This window comes from Styela clava, chromosome 1 (assembly GCF_964204865.1).
Source record: "Styela clava chromosome 1, kaStyClav1.hap1.2, whole genome shotgun sequence".
NCBI classification, from domain to species: domain Eukaryota; kingdom Metazoa; phylum Chordata; class Ascidiacea; order Stolidobranchia; family Styelidae; genus Styela; species Styela clava.
The window spans coordinates 850826-875404 of record NC_135250.1 but is presented as its reverse complement, the minus strand read 5'-3'; the positions used below and the strand labels follow the sequence as shown (position 1 = coordinate 875404).

The following is a 24579-nucleotide window of genomic DNA, read 5'->3' as shown; positions in this document are numbered from 1 at the left end:
AAATATTCATCGCAAAAGAGTTCAGGAGATAGAGAATTCAAAGTACCCTTCAATATCATTTTCAAAAAAGCGGTTGCCAAATTTAGAAATTAATGTAATTGTTTCTCCTCTTTCTTGTATCAATTTCATGACCTTTGACTTCTTATGCATGGAAACATCTGGCAACGCTGATATTTAATTAAAACACAAACAAGACACGGAGACACGCGCTCACAACGCAAAACACGTAAACAATATATTGCAAAGGGATGCGGACAAGTGTTTAGAAATGTATAATATAAATTGTATAATATTGTATATCGATCGATTTGCTTAATTGTTAGTGTTTTCTGAATAATACTTTTTTTTTTCTACGGAGCGCGATATTTCGCCCAACATTCTGCTGTTTTATTTCAACATTTAACAACTTCGTGTCCATGTATTTGCGCATTGCTCTCTTCTTTTTTGGAGGCAGTACCCTATTCCTAAAGTTCTTAAACTTCTTTGCTGCGCTGCGTTAAATTTTTCGCCGTTTTGCCCAGTGCATTTATTACTGTAAAGCTAATCTAGACCGCTTTCTCTTCTCGCTCCCTCCCTTTATTGTTCGGCCCAGCTAGATGTCTGAAGTTGGTTTTATGGCCCACCAACAAAAATGTCGCACACCCATGCTCTAGCCAGGGGGTTCCCAAGCTTTTTTCAGGACGACCCCGAAGACAACTTCCAAGAGTCCATTGCGACCCCAGGTCAATATGAATTTTCATGAAACTTTAGAGCTTCTTTCACTGGACTTTTAAGTTTGGTCATGTGGTGGTGTTAAGTAAAATAAGCTAAAACCCAACAGTGATGTCACAATAAGCACCTACATTTTCAACAAAAGCATAGAGTGATGCCTATTGACCTGTTTTACATTAAGCCATGGTACAAACTACTAAATTTAACATGGTTGTAAAATCTTAGATGAGTTGTACATCCATCCTCTACCATACCTCAGCGATCCCACCAACCCCATGACCTGGTTGCGACCCTACCTATTTATCACTCCGACCCAATTTGGGGTCGCGACCCCTGGTTTGGGAACCCCTGCCTAACCAATATGTATTGCGCCCCGATATGAATTAATCTGTTTAAGATGGAATGAAGCTTTCATATTTATTGCCTTCCCCAAAGAATAAACACAAATTATGGTTCATATTACTGCATCGCCATCAATGTAGGTATACCCAATGGCGTATCTATGTAATGGCAGCCGTGGCATGTGCCATGTGCGCCATTTGAGGAAAGAATAGAAAGAAAGTTAATAATTTAAAGTTAGTATTAAATGAAACTCGTATTTTTACCAGAATAAAACGATCAAGAACCTGATTTCACCAACAGTCATTAAAAATTGTCAGTCACGAATCAAGGAGGCGCATTTTTAAACTTTGCCATAGGCTTCATTTCACGTACATATACCACTGTGTGTACCAATGATCATATCGTTTGCCATATAGTTATAACGTGTTATCGACTTTCTTTACACCCGGGATAAAATTGAAGGCACCGTACCTCATTCTAATACAAAATTGTGAAAAATTGTACTCGCAAATGTTACAGTTTTATCGTGAACGATGTGGACATATTGATCGATTCGCTTGTCAGTGTTTTTCTGACTAATATTTTGTTTTTTCTGCGAAGCATGGGCATGTTAAAGGGGGTCACAGGAGCAGCCTCTTCGGGCAGCACGTTTTACGGGCGAGTTTGTTGCTCAGTTTAATGATTTATATATTAATAATAATAATACAAATATTTCACTATTACTTTACCTTTAATTTATTTATTCTCATGTACAACAACTTCTATAATTTGTTTATCCTCGTATTATTTTTGAAGTTGGGCATAAGGGGCATCATTATCAGAAACTCGCCCCGGGAAGCAGAAAAGTTTGAAACACCCCGCTCGTTTCCTCTCGCGCGGGATAAAAATGTAAAGCACTGTACACTCCTCATTCTACCGACCTCGCCTCGTTTTTGCGATAAAATCGTCGAAAACAAACAAATGCCACTTTGAAGCGTGCGGAGGATGTTACATTAATTTAGCAACAAATAAAACGTTTTAAAGATCTGGGTTTAATGTAACAAACTGAATAATTGATGAAATTTGTCATTTTGTAACAGTCACAAAAATGCAACTAAAACTTTAAGTTCGCTGGATTTGAGAGTGTTGCTACACACTAACACAAATTTATAGGGTGTCCATGAAGTCTTAAATTTTTTTGAATTGAAAGTGGAATTTATCGATACCGTATATTGTTTTGGCTCTTACAGATACATTAAAGGAAGTAAAAACACCTAAATAATTACTGATTAGAAAACAACAAATCTGGTTAAGATATATTGAGAACTGACTTCATAACTAAATTGAAATTGTGAAGGGGGGTTTATGGACACACTGTATATTTGTAAGTTTGCAATATAGATGACATGAGAATTTTCAAAGCAAAATTCCAATTCCCAAGTAGAAAAAGTGATGATAGAAGGATTATATTGGGATAACTACTGGGATATAACTACTGATGTGATGTGGCCTAAATGTAGGTATTCATGCAAGGCTGTCATCACTCAATTAAAAGCAGCTAAAAATATTCCATTGTTACAAAGAAAATGTTCTGGTGAATTTGTGGCCTTATGATGCAATAATGCTGTAGGAAGAATTGAGATGGTAGTTTCAAAGTGGTGATTCCCAACCGCATGTGCGCGTCAATCTTCCTGCCGGTCCGCGCAAAACTGATTTTACTTCTCTCTTGACAAGTAAACTCACCGTTCTTTCCAGTTTCATTGCTTGATAAAGTTATTTCACAGGATGTTTTCACTTTGTTGAGCATGAATTGTTTGAACATAATAAGATTGGAAATCTACCAATCAAAGTAACACTATAAATACCACTACAAGGATGAACATGGTTGGTAAAAGGTTGGGAGCTTCTGCTCTAATTGCCCAAGATGAACTCATTGTAACACAAGGTGGCAGTAGGTAGTTGTACTTTTTATACGAGGAAAGACAGAAAATGCGACGGAAATATATATTCTGGTACAAACTATTTGAAGCGTATCAATTTTCACTCTAGCGTGACGAAATTCTGTCCAAGGATGCCCAATAAAATGTTTTAAATTATTAAAAAGTCACTTAAAAGTATCGTCGACATAAACGACAACATTTCTTTGTTTCGGATTAAATTTAAATTATTAATGCTTAAAAGCGAACCACACAACTTAAATCAAGACTATGTTTATAGCTAAAAAGTAGATAAATTTAATTGCATTTTTATAGTTATATGAAGTTGGTAAATTTCTTTGGGGCTCCCGAAGTATGCGAACCAAGATGGCGGACATCGGAATGTACTATGTATACTTAGGGTTAGGCCATAATTTTAGGTATAAATACTACGGGAGGCTTTTGGCTAGTCTTCGAACTGATAATAGGACTAAAATAAGGAAAATTGGAAAAAAATTATCGCCTAACCCTAACCTGTTACCCATGTTACGTTCCGATGTCCGCCATCTTGGTTCGCATACTTCGGGAGCACCATTTCTTTTGTATAAGGTGTCTTTATGTCTTCACGAATCCGCTCTGAACAAGACAAAAATCTTTTGTACGAATCCTTCGCATCAAATGCAAAAATGTGAGATTTGAAAAACAATACTGCCGGGTATTGAAATAACAAATTAGTGATTATTCACTCAGGGCTGGGGAATGATTTAAAAGTTTGAATTTCAGCGCAATCTGAATTCCTAACTCAAACCCTAACTAGATAATTACTAATTTGCCTTATTTTGAGCGTTGGCGGGAATGTTTTTTTTTTGTTTTTTTTTGCGAGTGCTTTGTACAAAAGATCCCAAGACTTTATACAATTTCACTGATACCTCATAAGCTACCGCAAAAATTTGGGGGAATTTGGTTTCATTTTTCAGAACACAGCGCTTTTGCGCTCCACTCAAACAAGGTTTTACTAGCAGACAATGATACGCGAATATTTTACGAAGATTATTTTATGGAAAAAAAAACTTCGTTTCACAACTTCCCAGTCCATGCAATGCTTATGAGTGAGAGTCGAACCCCCTTTTTGAAATGTGAAAAATGCATTGGGTCTGTATCATACCTAGCTATTTGTGAATTCTTGAAACGCTTTTTAGACCTTCAATGGTCAAGACTCTTGAAAACCTGCTAGCTGGGCGTAACAGTTTCTGCTGGATATTACGGTCTAACTTGACAATTAGAAAGTTCAGAAACACCCCCCATCCCCTCCCACCGATTTTTCATGGTATATTATCAATGATTTTAATTCACGATTGTTTCAACATAATTAAATTCGCTACTGTTTCTATTTCGCAACAATCGTCATCAAATATTAACAGACTACCTGTCATCATCAATCGTAGGCGTGTATCATTGTTTTGAAATAATAATGAATATGACATCACAATGACAGTTGCATTCCGCGTTATTATGCAATAAGAGGGATTTAATAATAATTGACAGACAGAGACAATCGGATTCATTTATATAAAAGGTTCGAGAAAATGTAATTTAAAAGAATCAATTCTTTTTTTATTAGCTGAAGACGTGGGAACTTTACATCTATATATCTTCCATACCCAGGGGTTCCCAAACTTTTGTTGTTATGGGGCCCATGAAGAGATTGTCTATTATTCATGGAGCCCCACAATAAATTTTAAAAAAAATGTAACTTACCGAATAATATTCTTGAGTCTTGACTCGGATGTTCAACGAAAGAAAATTAAACGAAGCAAAAAAAAACTACCATTGTATTAGCTCACAAAAATACAAAAGTTAAAAATCAACATTTTTGTAAACGGGGAACACAGTATTTTGATGGTATATAAATTTTACAAAATGCGACCCGTGACAAATGGCGTCCGAAGACCGGACGAAATCGTGGCAACATCCTTTTACGAAGCGGCTCCTATGTATTAAAATAATAGGCAGTCAGTCCATCGTTTCAAATTTGAAGACCATATATTTTTTTGTTAAAGTATCATATAATGTGAACTCGTAGGACATAAAACAACCATGAAAAGAAAATAAACCACAGATAGCTGAAATTAGATAAACAGGGTGGGGCGCTCCGGAAGTATGTGCGCCAAGATGACGCACAACCTGAACTCTAACCTGGTACACATACTAAGTTCAGGTTGTGCGCCATCTTGGTACACATATTTCGGGTGGACCCACGGTTGTTAGATTAAATAATTTTAATTTACGATAAAGAACAAAAACTGCAACTATAATAAGAACTATTAATAAACAAAAACATAGAAATTCTTATTACTATATAATTGCAAGACATTTTTTTGGAACCTTGTATATATAAATAAAACGTAATACCAACTGCGATTTGAATGGCTCTTTCTATGATAAATGAGAACTACATGCACGATAAAAACTATTGATAAACAAAGAAAAATAAATTTTTAATTGGTATTACTATAAAATTGAATTTGAAACCTTGTATATATAAAGAAAACGTAATAACAATTGCAAATTTAAATAATTTAATTGTATGATAAATGAGAATTACATGCACAATAAGAACTATTGATAAACAAAAAAAAAGGAAGTTTAAATTGTTATTACTAAAAAATCGATATGAGGTGTAATAGGATATTGTGTACTAAATTGCAAATATACTCACTATTTCGTGGAAAGAGACTATGTTATTCTTATTTATCTTTACTATGAAATTGGGCGAATTTTTTTTAACACCCTTTATATTCCTTTTTATTCGTCCATTAAAATCATCATCTGACGATTTCAAATAATTCATGCAATCTTGGAGAAAATTCCCACAATGTAAATCCAGAATAGTTCGCACCCTGCTATTAAGGTGACGAACTGTTGAGATAGTGCATAATTGAGCATGGGAACTATAGCCAACAATCAATTAACATGATTAAATAAATATAAACATTCCGAAAAGTTTGAATCGGAAATTTTTTAGAATCTAATGATTATTTTATGCAAATACCCGTCGTTCTTAAAGCACATCTTCGGCCGTGTCTGAAATCTTCTAAATTTTAATCAATTAACTTCGTTTTATATGTGTGCCATGTAAGGGTGGGACAAAATATGAGAGTATATGTAAATTTTGTCGATGAAGACTTTTCCCGCGTAAATATGGTTTATTTTGACAAGGAATAATCGTTTTCCCGTTGTGATTATTACGTCACAGCTGGGAATTTTTGTCTGATGACACTCCAAGAATAAAACTTTGAGAAGCATTGTTACGTCATAACAGCTGGTCATTGTGCGTTCTATGAATTATTATGTCTTAACAATAGAAATCGCGGGGAGCGCTAAAGAGTCACGGAAGACATATGTTAAGCGAATGACAAAGGATCGGAGAAAATTACTTTAGTTTACAAGTAGGAACGATAAAGCAAAACTAAATTATTATAATTATAGTTATTATATTCGTGACGGTTTATATGTTGATGCGATTAAATAATGTACATTGTTATCCCATTATAGTTGATTGTTTCGTCTCGCATACGTCACAATAGGTGTTTTTATTTAAACTTCGTGGGCAGGGAAACGAAAGTCATGAATGGTTTACGTATTGTTAAACGCCACAATCTTAAATTTTGCTAATGCGGCTTAAGCGGATTCAAATATTTAATTTAAAATACATTTGTGTAAGTCTGCCACAAAACTGATAAAATACATAAAATAGTAATTTTCACTCTTTCTAAACAGTATCTTTGCATTATACCATGGGTTTTGTTATTATGGAGACCGTGAAGGGTTGATTAATATTTGCGGAACCCCACAATAAGTTTATAAAAATAAAAATAATCTATTGGAACTTTGAATAATAATGTCACATCTGAATTACCTACCGCCTTGTTGCCACAATTTTACGCTACCGCTGTCAAATTTAGTATATTGCTTCTTTGAAAAAATAAAAGTTATAAAATTAGCTAAGTTAGTACTTTGATAAGAAAACGAATAGCTCGTGGAGCCCCTAGGTTTTGCTCATGAAGGCCTTGGGCTCAGTACCGAGGACTTTGCGAACACATGCATTATAATGCGCATCCTATAGCAAATACGAGCACTAGTAATATATGAAAAAGCATGTATGCATGCATGTTTATTTGCCTCAAAAATGTAACAGTATCTGCATAATAATTAAACAGCGCAGCAGATTTAAATAATCTAGAAGCGCTTGTCTCGTTCCATTTATGGATAAATACCACAAATAAGACAATTTTTTGGAATTGGGTATCTATTCTCATACCAGACCCCAAAGTAGTAATGTATATGAAATCGTGTGGCGTCACGTGTTGAAACCATTATATCAGCTTCCCTCTCCTCGGTATGATAGAGCTATGATCAAGTATATGAACACCAAAAATACCATGAAAGCCTTCTAGCGAATAATACAATCTCTAACCATCAAAAATTTCAAAGCAATTTGTCTAGCAGTAATAATGAAAGCGATTTTTCATAACGACACGACAAAAATACTACAAACAACAACATAACAAAGCGATCTATAGGTACATTTCGTGTCCAATTACGCGATCGTCGCAAGGTGGTTTTAATTCATTTAATTTAACAAACAATCCTGTGTTATGTCATAAAGCTATAAATGGCATCACAAATAGAGGAAATAGAAGTACATTTACACGAGATAATTTATTTAATCAAGAAATTTAATTCAAATGTAAACATGTTTCAGAATTCATTATTTTATCACAAAACAATAAATGTAGTATTATTCAAACAATAGGATCAATTTTCGCGTCGCTAAAAATAACATTTACACCCCATGCCGTACCTGTCAGGTAGATAAATTTGTAAATTATCCACATATCAGACATGATCTGGGTAAAAATTGTTTAATTAAAATACATTTTTATCTTGAATATAAACAAGAATTGTATGTGTTTGCGTTTCTTAAAAGCATGTGCGTTTGAATAAAACAAACGAAGATTGTGTGTTCGAAAAGCAATCAAGCATGTATCACATTTCAATTAAGTAAACTTCTAGGGAATATAAGAAAAAGTCGGCGACTCGATTCTAAATTTTCAAAGCTTCTGGCAGAGAGAAAGTGTAGCTAACCCAGATCAGGACTCGATTCCTTAGATATAGACCAGGAGTTTCCAAGCTTTAGGTGTTGTGGAGCCTGTAAAGTCTTATAGATAATATCATATTTTAATTAACGCCACCATTGTAGAATCGTATTAGTGCCTTTATTGCTTCTTTGAACAGTTGCAAAATTAGCCATGTCATATTTTTTTGTCATTAGCCATGTATATTTTGTATTGTGACGTCACATTCTATTTGTAAGTTTTGATTGGTCTGAAACCCCATCGAAACACGCTTTTGCATTAAATTCTACACGTTTATTTACATACACAGAATCTTAACGTTAGAAAGTATGTATTTTGTATAAAGGTACAAGGGCGTTAACTTATGTTCCAAATTGTTTACAAAATTTTTAGTTTCACGGCCATCACAATCTGACGTAAACGTGTCGCTATCCGTGTCGATTTTTGTGATTCTCCAATTTTTTTTTCTATTTATTCTAAAATCTGCCAACATTTCTCATGTTCTTGTGCGATGGAACCGTATAATGCAATATTTCATGGTTAGGTTTTGTTTGTTTAACTAAGTCTGAATTAGGTCAGACAGACAGTTACAAAAATAAAAATTGCCCCATGGCAAAGTTTAAAAATGCGCGCCCTTGTATGTTGACAGACAATTTTTTAAGGCTGTTGTTGGAATGAGATACTTGTATACTAATATTTGAGAAAAAAAAAAGTTCCAATTAATCCCAATTTGAACTTATTATATTAAAACATTTTACGATTGAGAGTTTTACCCTTTTTGCGCCCTATCCAAACGACGTCCATGTCACGAGCCATGGCGGCCTAGATACGGCACTGTGAATACTTTCCCTTCTATGCTTTCACATATGAACTGCATATTTAAGCAAGGATGTTGCAAAAGTAAATATGAATATTTTAAGTGATACGTGGCCTTTGTTGCTGAAGTATATTTCTGTAATGTTTCATCTGACTTTATTCTAACTCTGGTGAGATAAAACGTTAAATAAATTTGTTTGCTTTTGTGTGCATCGATAAGGTTTAGTACTTAGTTCACAAAAACTATATGCAAACTGAACACAAGAATATATTGTGTTATGTACAGCATGATTCTCGAACTTTTTCATCTTTCCCACGTAATCTAGCAACATCAGGTCTTCTGCGCAAAACCTAAATATCAAAATCGTTTACAAATATACCGAAAATCGCGATGTTTTGGCCAAAATATACAACCTATATTTTGCTTGTTTTGTGCCTACAGAAGTCCGCCTTATGAACTACTGATGAAAGACCAATAGTATGTTTAATGAACAGATTTTTATTTGCAAACCACTTGTAACGCAGGCTAGTGACGTTTTATTTTTATAAAATTAAGTTTCGATTATGATGTAACAATAAACTTGATCTTACACGTTTTTCGATGCCGTCTGCTTACTATTGTAAATGTCACAAATGTGGTTTTGCAAAAACATGACCGCGCACTTGTGCGCAAACAATGCAAAATATATCTAGGAGAGAGAATATGCACAAAACGAGAGAACATGATTTGAGAGTGAGTAAATTATGAAATTTCAATACCTTTTTTTGGGGGGGAGGTCTTTCTGAAGGTTTACAAATATTTACGTCATAATACAAAAGCTGACATCATAATGGAAACTATGTTGTCATAATACCTTTCAAAGTTGCGTTTATTTTGCTGACGGAAATACTCGTTTTAAACGTTTTAAAATATAAATCGTTTTACGTTTTTTTCTATCGATGTGTAAATTACTGTTCAGCTTCATCAAAAGTGCAATTCGTTTCCCAAACTACTTTATAAAACACGGACTAATGGCAGGCCTATCCGGGTAACCAGCGGTCCAGCATAGCAAGCCCTATAATTGGTTATATTTTAGAAACTCTTTACCCAGAGATGAGCATCCTACACTTCTGAAAGGGCTCCCGTTTCATGATGGCGCACAACTTGCTAACCTCAACCTGGTACACATAGTATGTTCAGGTTGTGCGCCATCTTTGTACGAATCCTACGGCAGCACCTCTGAAAGAGTGCGCGCGAGTCGCTTCGAGGTAATATAATTAATCAAGCACTTAAATATGAAAATTCTGATTGGTTGAAAAAAATCATGCAAAATGACGCAAAAACAGTCCTCGCAAACATCGCTTCAACGTAAAAGTAAAGTGTTTGAATCTAATATAAAGCTTTAATCTTGTTTTTATTTATTTTCTAAATCTCGGATTTGGCTTCCTATTACTTTCGATCGTTGTTTACGAAAAACCAGGTCGGCCACCATTTTGATGTCTCGCGCTAGAGTAGCGTGTTTACTTGTAGACTTGTATAAATGTAACAGTGCAAAAGTACTGCTACAGTGCAAAAGCTTTTATCAACTTAATTTTTTCTGCGAATTTAAATCAATTAGTCTGCTGTTAGAATTGGGTTAAGGTAGAAATAAAACTACAGGCCAGTAGCGAAGATAAGCTTTGAAAATGTACATCTAACTAAGAATATGAGTGAGAAGGGGGTACAGGTGAAAATTGTATTTCTTATTGACCCGTATTACAACTACCATTGTTTCCGTTTGTCCATCCATGATAAGCTACGCTTTAGCCGCAACACTGATCCGCATTTATGTTTTTATTTCATTCCGTAGTATTCTCAATCCTACAACACACCAGTGCGTAATATTTCTCTAAGCAGACGAAAACTTAATTTTATTTTCGAATAAAAGCAAACGAAGGGGAACACATACTCATTGTTAAACTTCTTTGATTTGTAATAATAGGCAAGTTCATCCTGAAACGCCCACATTATGATGTGATAATATCGATTTATGACGTGACAATACACGATCAATTAGATGGATTAATTACTCTCTATTATCAGGATAACTAAACACGTGTCCAAATTTTCGTGCGTTTTCGATAACATAAACAACAATTATTGTGACATCATAAACCCACCGGTATTCTTACATCACAATGACTTTTAATAGAATTATCGCCATAAAGCTTCGCTTTCCGCTGGTACACGTATTTAATCGTTTTATGTCTAGTTTTGCTTATTCGAAGTATTTCTTGGTTTATTTAAGTTAATCCCTTTAATATAAATTAACTAATCGCATTAAAAAACTCTCTCACGCCCCCTTGTTGATTTATAACTTAATCCTACTTAATTTATATTAAATCAAAAGCGGGAACTTCAAGTTGGTACTTCCTTGTAGAATACTTTAAAATAATATTTTTTTAAATTTGATCAAAGCAAAGTCGCGCGCCCACTCAAAAAACAACAGAATAGAACAATGCTTAAATATATGGACGTTCATCGGTCGTTCATCGGTTCATGAAGTCGTTCATCGGTACCGGTGCGGTCCGGGTTTGCTGAAAACATCGGTAGCGCCGGTAACGGTAGCAACTCAAAATGATTATCCAAAAGCTTCGAATCAAAATTAGAAATCAAGTCCTATCGCGAAGCAATTCACATCGGTACCGGTATGGTCGTGCGCCGAGTAATACGTAATTAAAAGTGTTAACCGTGAATTGAAAAAACGCAAAATTTCGAATAAATTACCTGGTTCGAAAAGTCAGGGAATTAAAAAAATGCCCCTTAGCGGCCTTTTACATCCCTAAGTACTGAGAATTAGTTGTTGTTACTGGGGTTGTTATTGTGTTTTATTTGAATCCTACGCGATATTTCACCAAAACTTTGCTGGAATTCATAATTCATTCGGTACAACTTCATATGACATTCGGTACAATTCTTTTACATTTGACCGGAATAATGGTAACATTACGGCGCCCATATTAGTCATTCATCTTCGTGTCCATATATCTAAGAAATGGGCTTCTGTTTCACTTCTCTATCCAATAGGAGCACTGTTATATGACATCTTGAAATACTTTTATGGGACATTTGTTCTTTGATTGTTTTTTTGGCTACTCCCGAAGTATGTGGACCAAGATGGCGGACACCGGAACGTAGTATGTGTACCAGATTAGGTTTAAGGCATAATTTTATTCCAATTTTCCTTATTTTAGTTCTATTACGAGTTCGGGGTCTAGCCAAGTGACTCCCGTAGTATTTTCACCTGGAATTATGGCCTAACCCTAACCCGGTACACATACTACGCTCCGGTGTCCGCCATCTTGGTTCACATACTACGGGAGTAGCCTTTTTTGATGCCTGTAAAAATCTTATTAATGCAAATTGAATCTTAAAATAGCGCTATCGCGAGTGAGAATTATTTTTTCGATTTCTGTAATAATTATTTATCAACGTTCATTTGCATAATTGACAAATTTGACACGATATCAATAATATAGAAAACTGTATTTGAATTTGCGTGTGAATTTTATTCAAAATGTGCGTTTCGTGTGGCCAAGCATGAATTGTATATAAATCGTGTTCTTTTAGGTAAAATTATGTACGGCCACTAATATAAACACTATAAATATAACTACACGTCGAGGCAATTGAAATTTACTGATTTTTTTGCCTTACAGATTTGTAAGATAAATAAACAAACTAATTCAAAACACCTGTTACTAGATTGATCACTAATAAACATATGTTCGTATTGTGATTGAATAATTTGAAATAATATTCAATTTTTACCTATTTATTGATGCTGGGCATAGGTCAAACACAGAATAATACTCCCTGTTAATCCTCTTCATGACTTTTACTTTTGCAATTTTCTGCAACAACAACAACAACAACAACAACAACAACAACAACAACAACACGCTAACAAAATATGCAACCATGTGTACATAAGCGCGTAGCCAGCCCAAAATTATCAGGTGGGGGGGGGGGGGGGATAACTATTATTGTCTGTCAGTCAGTCAGTCACTCGCTCTGAACAAAGCCAGTTACAAGTAAACACTGACATGGGCGTAGTCAAGAGTGGTGAGCGTTGTTTTTCGTTCCTGGCAACGCTTTTTAGTCTCCCCGTAGACATTTAGAGGGAACATGAAGCCAGTTACAAATAAAATTATTTATCAGATTTGATCTTGCCCGCCTTACGGATATCTACATTTCTTTGTTGTTTAGAGCAGCGGTTCTCAACCGGGGGCCCTCGGCCCCCTAAGGGGGCCACAGAGGAGTTGGAGGGGAGCCACAAGGATGGGCTGTAATCTGAATTTACTTTTCACTTTAAAAGAAATCTCACAGTTTTTCCTAGTTTGCTGCTCAAAAGGTTATTCGCAGGGTGTTTTCGCTCTCTTTTGTGCAAATTGTTTTAACATAATGGGATTTGGAATCTATCAATGAAAATAACCCTATTAATACCTCTGGAATATTAAAGTGGGGGCCATGAGTGCTAAAAGCCTCCAAAAGGGGGCCACGAGTCATAAAGGGTTGAGAACCACTGGTTTAGAGATTGCGATTCCATCCGTATTTTCGACGAGTTTTTTGAATAAAACATACTTCCTCCTTATTATCTGTTGTTATTCGTAGTTTATTGTTAGCTAGCTATTTTTGAATGGAGCGCGAGAATTGACAAATTTTAAAAAGGGGGCGCGTCTTAAAAAAAAGTTTGTTAACCACTCTCAGCTGATATCTAACTTGGCAATTAGAAATGTCAGACATAAAAAATTCCAGGCTATGACTCTGGTGACTGATATGGCTTTTCAGGAACACATACGCTGTTTTTTGGGATTAAAGAACGTTTATGAATAATATTAAACAAAAACGTATATATTCACCAAATGACGTAATGTGACGTCATAAAATATTATATCCAACCCAAAATAAGATTTCATGATAGATAATAAATTAATCTCTGAGCTGATATTTAATTAAAAGATAATACTGATACCGAGAAAACAGTTTTTCAAACTTAAAAACAAAGTCGAACACGATTTCTAAACAATAAACAAAATTTTTGTATTTTAGTAAATTTTTTATTATGTGAACCCTCATTTTTGATGATAGGTAATTTGAAGCATAGCTCCAATAGTCTATGTGTTTAAATATATGTTAAAATATCATAATTAAATTAGTCAACTTTATCTATGTGTTGTATCTATTTCATTTATTTTAATGTATTTAGTAAGTTTTTTAATATGTGAACACTCAGTTTGTAAGATGTGTAACTTGAAGCGTAGCTCTAATAGTCTATGTGTTTGAATATATGTGAAATTATCATAATTGAGTCAGTAATATTTAGTTATCATAATGGAGTTAGTAATATTTACGTAAGTGTTGTATCTATTTCATTTATTTTAATGTATTTTAGTAAGATTATAAATATGTGAACACTCATTTTGTGTGATGTGTAACTTCAAGCTTCATTAAAAAATTTAGGTCTATGTGTTGACATATATGTGAAATTGTCATAATTGAGTCAGTAAGGTTTACCTATGTGTTGTATTTTTTGATATCAGATTGTTATCATGTGTCAGTACATATGTGAAATTTTGTGAGAGTTTTAAAATATGTGTTATTGAAAAAAGATTATTACACAGACTGTTCTGCTATAGGGTCTTATATCTACATGTGAAATTTAACATAGGTGAGTTTTTTTGTTATGTGTCAGTATATATGTGAAATTTATCTATTTGAGGGGCGCGATGTCCACTATGAATGGGTTGAGTGAAAGGTTTTCTCGCAAATATATCAATCAGTTATCTGGAATGTCAGCGTGTTTTAAATTTTGATAAAATGAATTTTGTATCAGTTGATTATTCAATGAATGAAATAATAGGACCTTTCCGAGGACGGATTTTCTGAGTGGATTTTTAGTTTGTTACCCCGAGTTTGTGCATAAGCAACACTGAGTAGACCGAACCTAAAGTAAGGCTGTAAGCGCACAAGCGATGTTTGCCTACTTAGTGTTGTATGTAATAGGCCCCAAAGCGAGTCGGGAAAAAACTCAATGGGGGCCGCGGTAAAAAAGATTTCGACTGTAAACTTATGTTGAAACAAAATATCGATCAAATTTGAAAGATTTAGAACCGGTGCTGAAACCCACCGTTATTGAAATAAAGCTAAAATTCAATCTTTTGTGCGAGAATATGCAAGCACATCAGTCTCATTGAAAGCATTGTCAATTTGTTTTTTTTATATATTTTCTGTATATTTAAATTTTAGCTTTAGAGGGTCTCTGAATAATTTGGAAGTTCCAAGTGGGTCGTGATGAAAAAAGTTTTAAGAATACTAGTTAGTATTACACGTGTTTGTTAATGCTACATATATGTTTAAAGCATCGGGATTTCCATAGTACTTAATTGGCATAATTTATCATAATTTTTCGTGCGGTTTTATTAGAGCACAATCGCCGGTTTGTGAACATAAAAACCTATTGTTAATTTTTGTCAAAAATCTGTTAATTTTCTTCATTTCTGCCCAAAAAGGGCGTCGTAAATAGGAATCGAAAGACGCCATATGATCAATTAATTGCTCTAATTATCATTTACCTGAAATTGCCGGGTTTTGGAGCATTTTATCTGAGTTGTTTTAAAAAAATTTTGTTTTAGTTTTTATGTAGCGAAGTTGTGGAATTCCATCACCAGCAATTTGGAGTAGTTAGTGCCATAATTTTTCGTTTTTTTCAATACACCACTATCTTGGATTGTAAAAATTTATCTGAGTGTTTTTAGAGAAATTCTGTTAAAGTTGTAATGTAGTAAAGTTGTTGAATTATCATTACCAGTAATTCAGTTTAGTAATAGGTTATAAATTTTTGATTTTTAAATATATCGCTATTTGAAATGGTCAGGCTATGAAGCATTTTTATTGCAGTTTATTTTGGACGTGAAGTTATGCAATTAATAGCCCGGGGGCGCAGGTCGTATAAATTATCCGTGTTCTTAATATACTTCATTTATTACGTTTGTTTTTCGTATTATGACGTATCTCAATAATTTGATAACCTCAGTAAACAGTTATACGACTACGAATTTTGCTTTTGGACAATTTTGTCAAACTGCATTATTCAGCTCAAGTTGCCATGTAGCAATCAAAAATATTTAACGATAAAAGCTATTATGATGGGGTCCTAGTAAATTCATGTGCTCACTACATTATCCAGAGTGTTTACTGCGAAGATGTGAAACAGTTTTCGAGGAATGTAAAAAAAATTTGAACTCTCTTCACTCAGTGGGTAGTAGTATAAAAAATAGTAATGCATTTCTTGTACCTTGTTCTGGGCTCAAGTATCAACACGTTTCAAAAAACTTAACTCAAGATATTTCAAACTCGTTTTACAATCACACATTGCAAAATATTCGTTCCGAAGTATTTACCTCGAAAAGCGAGCGAAATCGCTTGGGGCGACACGAGGCAGTAAGGCACCAATGCGGTCGCTATAAGTACTAAAGGTGTCTGGTTTGCAACCGCAATCCTTCCGCTAAATAAACGATTTTACGATTAGTTTATTAATGGCGTAAATGGTATAGCGATATACATCTACAACCAATGGGGTATGCATATGTATACAACTCTCATGCATATACAACCAATGGAAACATGTATGTATAGAAATGACTCACATTAGTCCATAGCGAAGCTGGTAACATTATATGCATATGTAGCCAATCCACGTTTATATACAACTAATCGGGTGAGTACATATAGAAAAACATAATTTGCATATACAGGATAGCACAAAAACAGAACCAAGCTTATTTATATCACATTCATAGAAAAAAATAAAGAAACTAATTTTTGACAAAGCGTCCTAGATCACTGAAACTTTTGGGTACGATCATACACAAACAGCAGTTCAAGTTAAATGAATTTTCTTCATTTTCGTGGAAGTATGAAGATGTGTTGACGTGTTGACGACCACAATCTTTCGCTAAAAAAATGAATCTAATATTATTTTGCCAGTGGTCATTCTGTAGGCCGATCGAAATTGAAACATATCACATGTAGCCACCTAAAGAAGACTAATTTGTGGACAAAGTCACAAACAACACCTGAAAGGAGCTACTGAACCTATATAGAATTATGGAGTTGCATTCAGTCAGAAGTAAAGCAGATTCATCTCTGAGAAAACATATATGAAACCACTGAAATTCCAAATGCTATTCAAAATATATAAAAGTATGAAAATCAAATATTACTAAGATTCAAATCGTTTCATTTGATCAAGCGTCTTTTCCAAGTGTTTAAGGCTCTGTAAAAAGGACTGGATGCAGCACATACAATTGTACAGTGAGAGAAAGGAATTGATTGCCCTGCTGCTAATTTCTGATTTTGTTTATCTTAGAGCTTTATTTAGAGCTAGGCGGTAATTTTAGTCGAAGCTCAGTTACCAAAAATAGTATAGTAACAAAAATATTTTAAAACAAACATTTCAAAGCAGTAAAACATGCATAACTATGGTTAGACGCAAACATTACAAAATCATTTATATTCTGATTCTTGTGTTACGAAGTTTGCCTGCATAGGCATGTAAATAACGAAACTTGGATCGTTTTAGGAAATTGAAAATCATACAGAAAAAGGCACTTTAATTGTACATACATATGGCCATGTAAGTATTTTAGTAGGTATTTGCATAATTCACGCCGAAGAGAAATGATTTGTCTTGGTCTTGGAATAATAAAATTGCTTCGAAGGCGGAGATAGGCGAGAATTTAATACATTTCAGAAAAAGGCAAGTTGATAAATATCAGAGAGAGAAAGATAGACAAGAAAAGTGGGAATTATAATAAAGAGAGAAAAAAGAGTGGGCGTGGAGTATTGAAACACTGCTTTTACGTGGTTGTTTTAATTAGCTTGTTTATTAATCATTTGAAAATGACGATAAACGAGAGAGAGAGACATGGTCAAAACGGTCATTGCTTATTCTCGCCATTCCTTGTCTCCGCGGATGAAAAAAAATGCGTTTGCGTTTCCAAATCCTTATGGACGTAGTCGCGATAAGTGATTCAAGAGTCTTGCTGCAAACTAACACAAATGTATTTCTGTTGCATAAACGTATTGTGTGCAAGGATGCTGTAGCAGAAGTGAAGATAACTATTATAGGTGATTCAAGAATCATGCTACACACTAACACAAATGTATTTCTGTAACGTTTAGTCTGACAGAAGTCAGACTATCCAATCGCATAGGAAAGTCATTTTTATCTCGCTACAGGATCCCTGCATTATACTCACACGGATTTACCAGTACAAACGCATAAAAGAAGTATAATTAGTTAGTGTCGAGAATGGTTGTCTGTATTTCAGATCACAATTAGAATATTATTCTATTTATTGCCATAAACGATCATCTTTAGCTTTAAAAATAAGATTTTTATAGTTATCCCGGGGGAGAGAAAAGCCGACAAGACGACCACGACTTGATTACTCGAAATCTCCCAAGCAGCCTTGGATGTGGACATCTTATCACACAAATGTGTAGTAAACGCTTCAGCAGAATCGTGAAATGTCTTTTTCACCCAGAAAAAATTAGAGGAATTTTAAAGAATAGATTAATAGTATCATCATTTATTCTGGAAGAGAAGAAAGTCGATAGTACGACTTGACCGTTACAAATTAACAAATAGATTAGTGGAGGAATCAGTGGCCAACTAGAAGAGATTTGAAACATTAGAGCAGATCTTTTCCGATTACCGGTTGACCATGTTAACGATTAACCAGTTCTAAGTGTTCAGTAATATACAGGGCGATTTCATTTTTATATATTAGTTATTGGTAGATACGTGTACTAATTAGTCGGCCCGGGATCAAACACTTTTACGATTCTCCGACTTCATTTTAATTTTGATAATTTCGTCAGATTTACGGTTGTTTATTGAAGTCATTTAATAACAATCTGAAGACTAAATTGCTATACTTTACCATGCATGGCCCTTTCAAAATTGTGATAATATAGGTCAAATTTTCTCCGGCCTATGTGTAACGGACCATTAAGTTTGGAAATTATTTTTTCTCTTTATAATTACCACAAATGGTAGTTTAAAATTTTTATGGCTTTCTCGGCACTTGTGGTTGATTAGTCACTCAATCATCGCTATCGAGGGTTTGATACTGTAGAGCAGAGAGCGAGGGGATTAAGTGGTTCCATTCGCTTTGCAACGTCGGAGAGGACGCTTCTCTTGTTTTGAGCGGCGTAGTGTAAGTGGATAAGTCGTCAAGTGAGAGTGCTTTGTCGATTTGTTAGTGAAGAGATGGATATATGATCCGCAACCGTGGGCCGCAGTAGAGGGACATCAGGTTGAAATCAGGATTGAATAGGATGACCCGATCTAGGTTCTAGGTGGTCCCTAATCAGCCATATAGATAGCAGATCAAAAAATAGATATATGGTTCCGATCTCCATTTGTATGGCTACTATGTGGAGGGCTATCATTTAAACAGAAAATAATAAATAGAGCAGACAAATTGATAGACTTTGAGTCTTATTGCGCACTTCCGCACTTGCGCACAAATCAAATTCTGTAACGTTTTATTTATGCAAATTCATACTTCTTACAAGACAAGCGGTTTATAATTTGTATTTTTTTTTTTGAGTATACATGCGCCTATCGGCCCCTAAAAACTTCAAGTCTCGTATGAATCTGTATTTACTGGGGCGTTACGTAGTTTTAGTATCTCAGGGGCCAGCGATAACTTCACCCAGAGATGAGCCTTTTAGTTCTGATCGAGTACGCGTGATCTTGCTTTGAGTAAACTTTTTTAAGACAAATTACATTGATAGTAATTTCAGACCACAGCTGACAAAATCGTCACGTCAAACGAGGGATAAATATTTCATTCTTTTGAGTCATTATTTTTTCAGTCAAGCGTAAATTTTTCATCAATTTGGGTTCAAAGGACCAAAAACAATCGTGATTTACACATTTATTTACCGTCTTACTAAATTTCGGGTAGATGAGTCATTAATTTACCGAGAATCGGGAAATTTTTTCATGTTTACTTCATTTCGAGTTTCATCCCGTGAGGAAGGTGTTAGTAATCGAGGGAAGATTGTATATTAGAATGAGATAGGATTTAAATTTTATTGTGGGGTAAGGAAAGGAAATTAAACGTTCCTTTTATTTATACAAAGCTGTTCAAAGCAAGGTCCTGAGCCCTCAACTAAAAGTAGAAGGAGTACTGATAGAAGAGTTGCAAGTTTGCTCAAAGCAAGGTTCTGAGCCCTCGACTAAGAAATTTTCAAGTTCATTCAAACCAAGGTACCGATCTCCCCATTAAAAAAATGGCTTCCGCGGAAAATTACAATATTTTATGAAAACGATATTCAACGTTTTTCGCCATTAAGCGAATTAGCAATGTTAAATGTTTCAGATAAAATGGCGCATCGCTTCATTACGTATGATGATATATCGTGTCTATCTATTAGTTAGAAATATGGATATATCTTGCCATTTGAATGGACTCCTCCGTGGAGAACAGGTCGGGCTGCCAAATAAACAGCGGGAGTGTTTTTATGGCAGCTTCATAAGCCGTGTACAGTTATTAAAGTGCAGAATGTGCAAGCCATGTAAAAGATATGATATTTTAGCAGAGTTCAAGTTTAACCGGAAGCAATGGCAAAATATTTTTGTCGTGTGCTGATTGAAGTTAAGTATGAAATGCCGTAAAACAAAATGTTAGGTAAGGACACGCTAGCAATATTAAAAGTATAAAAGATACATTAAATTAAATAAATGCTATGCAGAATTTTTTACATACACAGCCTAGACGCTTCTTATCCACAGGCCCGCGGAGTCCGCCATTTTAATATTTTCATCGAATTATCTTCGCCGCGGACGACGTCCATATGTCTATTGTTTGCGAATAACAGCGGGAGTTGTCGAGTGATTATGGCGTAACAATAATTGCTGGGTGTTGTTCGCCGTTTGCAATGTCTATGTCGTATGCCTAAATAAACTTTTTAGTTGAGAGATGTCAAATACGAAGACGGTTGTTCTCTGTAGAGTGATTACTTCGCAAACGATATTAACTTTTGATTAAGTTCAATTATCTGCACAGACGACCTTAGAGCAATGACTAGAAATAAGAAAGCTGAAATATATATATATAAACGACATATGTTTTGAGACGACTAACGAGTGGTTGCTACCGTGTTTATTTAGAGTTAGTAGATTTATAACTGGTAAGTCGCAGGTAATATAAGTTTTCGTTGTTGAAAAAGTATTGCTTTGTCAAAACTAGTCGTAATTTTTCGCTAGTATGGTGTCCTAATGTTGGACCATATGTGTTATCGCTGCGGGTTCATACGTACTCATAAATACGCCTCAAAAATATTTACATCGTAAACTGATTGGAAACACAGCTAGCTTTTTCTCTGGTTCGTATTTTGAGAATGTTATCAGCTTGTAGCGTATATGCAACGGAGATAAAATATTCAGATAACGCGAAAAGAAATTCGTTAGAATTCGTTTTAATATCAATAGACAAACTTTGATACTGTTGCGTATATGAGCTACTTAAATCAAAGATTTTATTCCAAGATGATATTGCAAATATAGTATAATTTCAGGGATATATTAGTTTATTGTACAAAAGTGAATACGGATCCACTGGCAAGAAAGAAAGAAGAAGTTAGTCCCGCAAAAATCAAATCATTATTTTAAACATAATACTGTAATATGGTGTTTATTCATACATATATTTATGTATATATACAGTTACGAAGAAAAGGGCTAGCCGGAATATTTAAAGTCCAAACATACCCAACATATTAGAAAAATTTGGAGTGTATTTGGCTTGTTGTAGCTTTAGTCTATGCAAAGCTTACTTCAAATTCCTGGGAACATAAGACTAACTGATATTTTTCATTATCCAGATACTAGACTAGATTATTAATTTTCGAGTGATCATTTTCGATTTCTGAAATCCTGCAAAAAGGAACTTCAAGAAAAGAAGAAAAACTCGAAAAAAAGATAAAAATTTTGACCATTATCTCGTGACGTCATTCATTGTATTACGTCACAAAATAAGACATTCTTCGCAAACAATTGAAAGATGATGCTGGGAAATTTAGCTCAGGTGAGATAAGCATATTTTGTAAATTATATCATGACATCATAACACTTTGCAAGTAAATTGTGGTAATATATAATCAAATGTGACGTCATAATGTTTTCATGTAACGTAATAATGAGTGAACAATCAAATCACTTGCCATCGGCGGGAAAACGACGGATCAGATCGCAATAAATTTCAATCGATAGATTCTGATTCCCAAAGCTAATATAAAATTAAACTACTCATGTATATACTTCCCAAGCTTGAATTTTCGTGAATTGAATTGCTTTTTATCTCCTTGCCATACAAGACAACAGATAATATAAGCATATCAAAATTTCTTATTAAAGTTCTCATCCGTTATATTGGCAATTTTATTCAACCCTCGACGATTTGATCTATCGAGCGGTTGTTTTATATTAAATTCTGTAATTAACCAGTTTGAGACATCGGTTCAATATTGCAAGTATAAGTAAATATTTTGCAATATGAGAGAGGGCTGGGAGTGTTGCATTGCTTAAAAGCCCTTTACTTAGTACTGGGCAATAGAGGATATACTGATGTTTATGTATAATATGGAGTTTGTTTGTTTAAACATTCGAAACACTGGCACTACTTTATCGTTTGCCTCTTACGATTAGTGCATGCATTACTATCAGTAGTGGGTAATTTATGATCATCCAAACCATTACATATCGGGGTTACGCTCATTTATTCGTCCTAGTTCAAGAAGTACTCGAAAGAGATTGCAAGACTTGGTATTCACTTCACGTAATACACAATTGAATTTATATATACACCTTGTCTATATTCACACACATTGCAATATGCTTTTTTGTTGCCTAATGCTTAGAAAGAGCCTAAATATATTTGCGTTGGTGTCCAATCAATCGGAGAAAGCCCAGCCCGTACAGAATAGTAGCTCCCAAATATCAGTATCTGCAAGCCTATATCATAGTTTAAAGTAAAATGTGGGCATAGTGCCGTGGCATACATATCAGTTCGCACTTTACTATATTCTTGTCTGGGGTGCGGTGTGAGCATATGTCCAGCATATCCATGCCTTGTTTAAAGCGCATTATTATATATCAATAATTCGAAATGGCCCTCAATATAAAATAAGCCCAGCAAACTTCCTTACAAACTACTCCTGAAGTGGGTAAAGGGTTAATTTATGGTTATTGCAATGCTTTCTTATTGCGGATACCCAATATTAACTGTCATAAAAATAAAATACTGGCATCGCTCAAAATTGGCGCGAAAATCAATGTTTATTTGACCTCTGCGTGTAATTCGACCTTCACGCTTAAATTCGATTGTCACAAAATTAAAATATGATGTCATAACAAGATTTCTCATTGCATTATGAACCGCACAATGATATTAATATGTCTTACGCCAACCCTTACACTTAGAACCCATATTCGAATATTCTTTTAATAGAATTTTATTCAGAATAACTACAATGGATTTGGCATATGGGAATATCACTGATTATCAAATTCCATTTCGTAGAAGGGTTACGGGCGAATGCTTGCATGTTGGTATATAAACGTTGAAAAAAAATTTATATCGTGTGAAAATTCAATTTTCGTTTGTATCTTATAAAATTATATTTTTCTTTTTCAAGCTAGCTCTTATCTAGCCAATTGTTACTTTCAGCTATTCTATAAGTACTTTTGGAATTTTCAGATCTTGCGACTTTACCTTTAGTAGACTCATATGAGAACCTATTAAGTCAGAGGTGCTTTCAAATCTTCTATCAATCTTTTTTTTCGATTTTCAGTAGAGTTCAGTTGTGTTTAGTTAAGTTAAATGAAAAAATTCCAATTTTTCGGTTTATTTTATGTAGGATTTTTGATTCCTGAAATATTCTGAAAATTTTAATTGCCTTGGGAGTAACCAATCATGCAAATTTTCCTTTATTGCCCAACAAGGCGGGGTTTAATAGATAACCATGTCTAATTGTCAACGACACACGTCACAAAAGACACACAGACATTAATTATTACGAAACAATTCACAATCGAACAAATCCTCTTTATTACCATCGTAATATAAATATCCAACTGTTTCGGTAGCGTCCGCCTTTGTACAAAATCGTTTCGTTCGCGACGGGAATAATTATTTTATTGATAAAGTGAATCAGCTTACTCGACGGGCAGTTACCTTGATTAACTACCGGTTCTTTGTTTATTCTAAATAATTAACACAGGTGGTGCCATCAACTACTAAGACGGGAGAAAATAATAATTCCCCTCCCTCGCTTCGGGATAAATAATTTTATCCGCTAATTAACAAGAATGAATGGAAATTAAATCAATAGAGTTAAAAATACTTCTTTATTTTCAAGAAGACCACATAGATATGTGTGTATATGTGATACACACACATGTTTAATGAAAATGCATTGGGACTTTTTCCCATTTTTAGTTTAGGGTTCGAACCTTGTAAACTTTCGACTCTTCTATCAGTACTCTTTCTACATTTAGTTGAGAGCTCGGGACCTTACTTTGAGAAAACGTGCAACGCTTTTTTTAGTACTCTTTCCACTTTCGGTTGGTAACTCTGGT

At 34.5% G+C, this 24579-nt stretch overlaps 2 protein-coding genes across 3 annotated transcripts in view; one reads left to right on the top strand and one right to left on the bottom strand.

Moving 5' to 3' along the window:
- Positions 1-24579, bottom strand: part of LOC120345419 (calcium/calmodulin-dependent protein kinase kinase 1-like) — a 310354-nt gene that overhangs the window by 83858 nt on the left and 201917 nt on the right. The gene's annotated exons all lie outside the window — the stretch shown is intronic.
- The window catches only part of LOC120343344 (protein dead ringer homolog), a 57021-nt gene continuing 54255 nt past the window's right edge, over positions 21814-24579 (top strand). The window contains exon 1 of one of the 2 annotated variants that reach the window (XM_039412487.2): positions 21814-22027. In XM_039412487.2, the coding sequence (XP_039268421.2) occupies positions 22004-22027 (24 nt within the window). In that variant the 5' untranslated portion in view covers positions 21814-22003. The remainder of the gene's footprint in view (positions 22028-24579) is intronic. The other variant, XM_039412506.2, reaches the window with a different exon arrangement.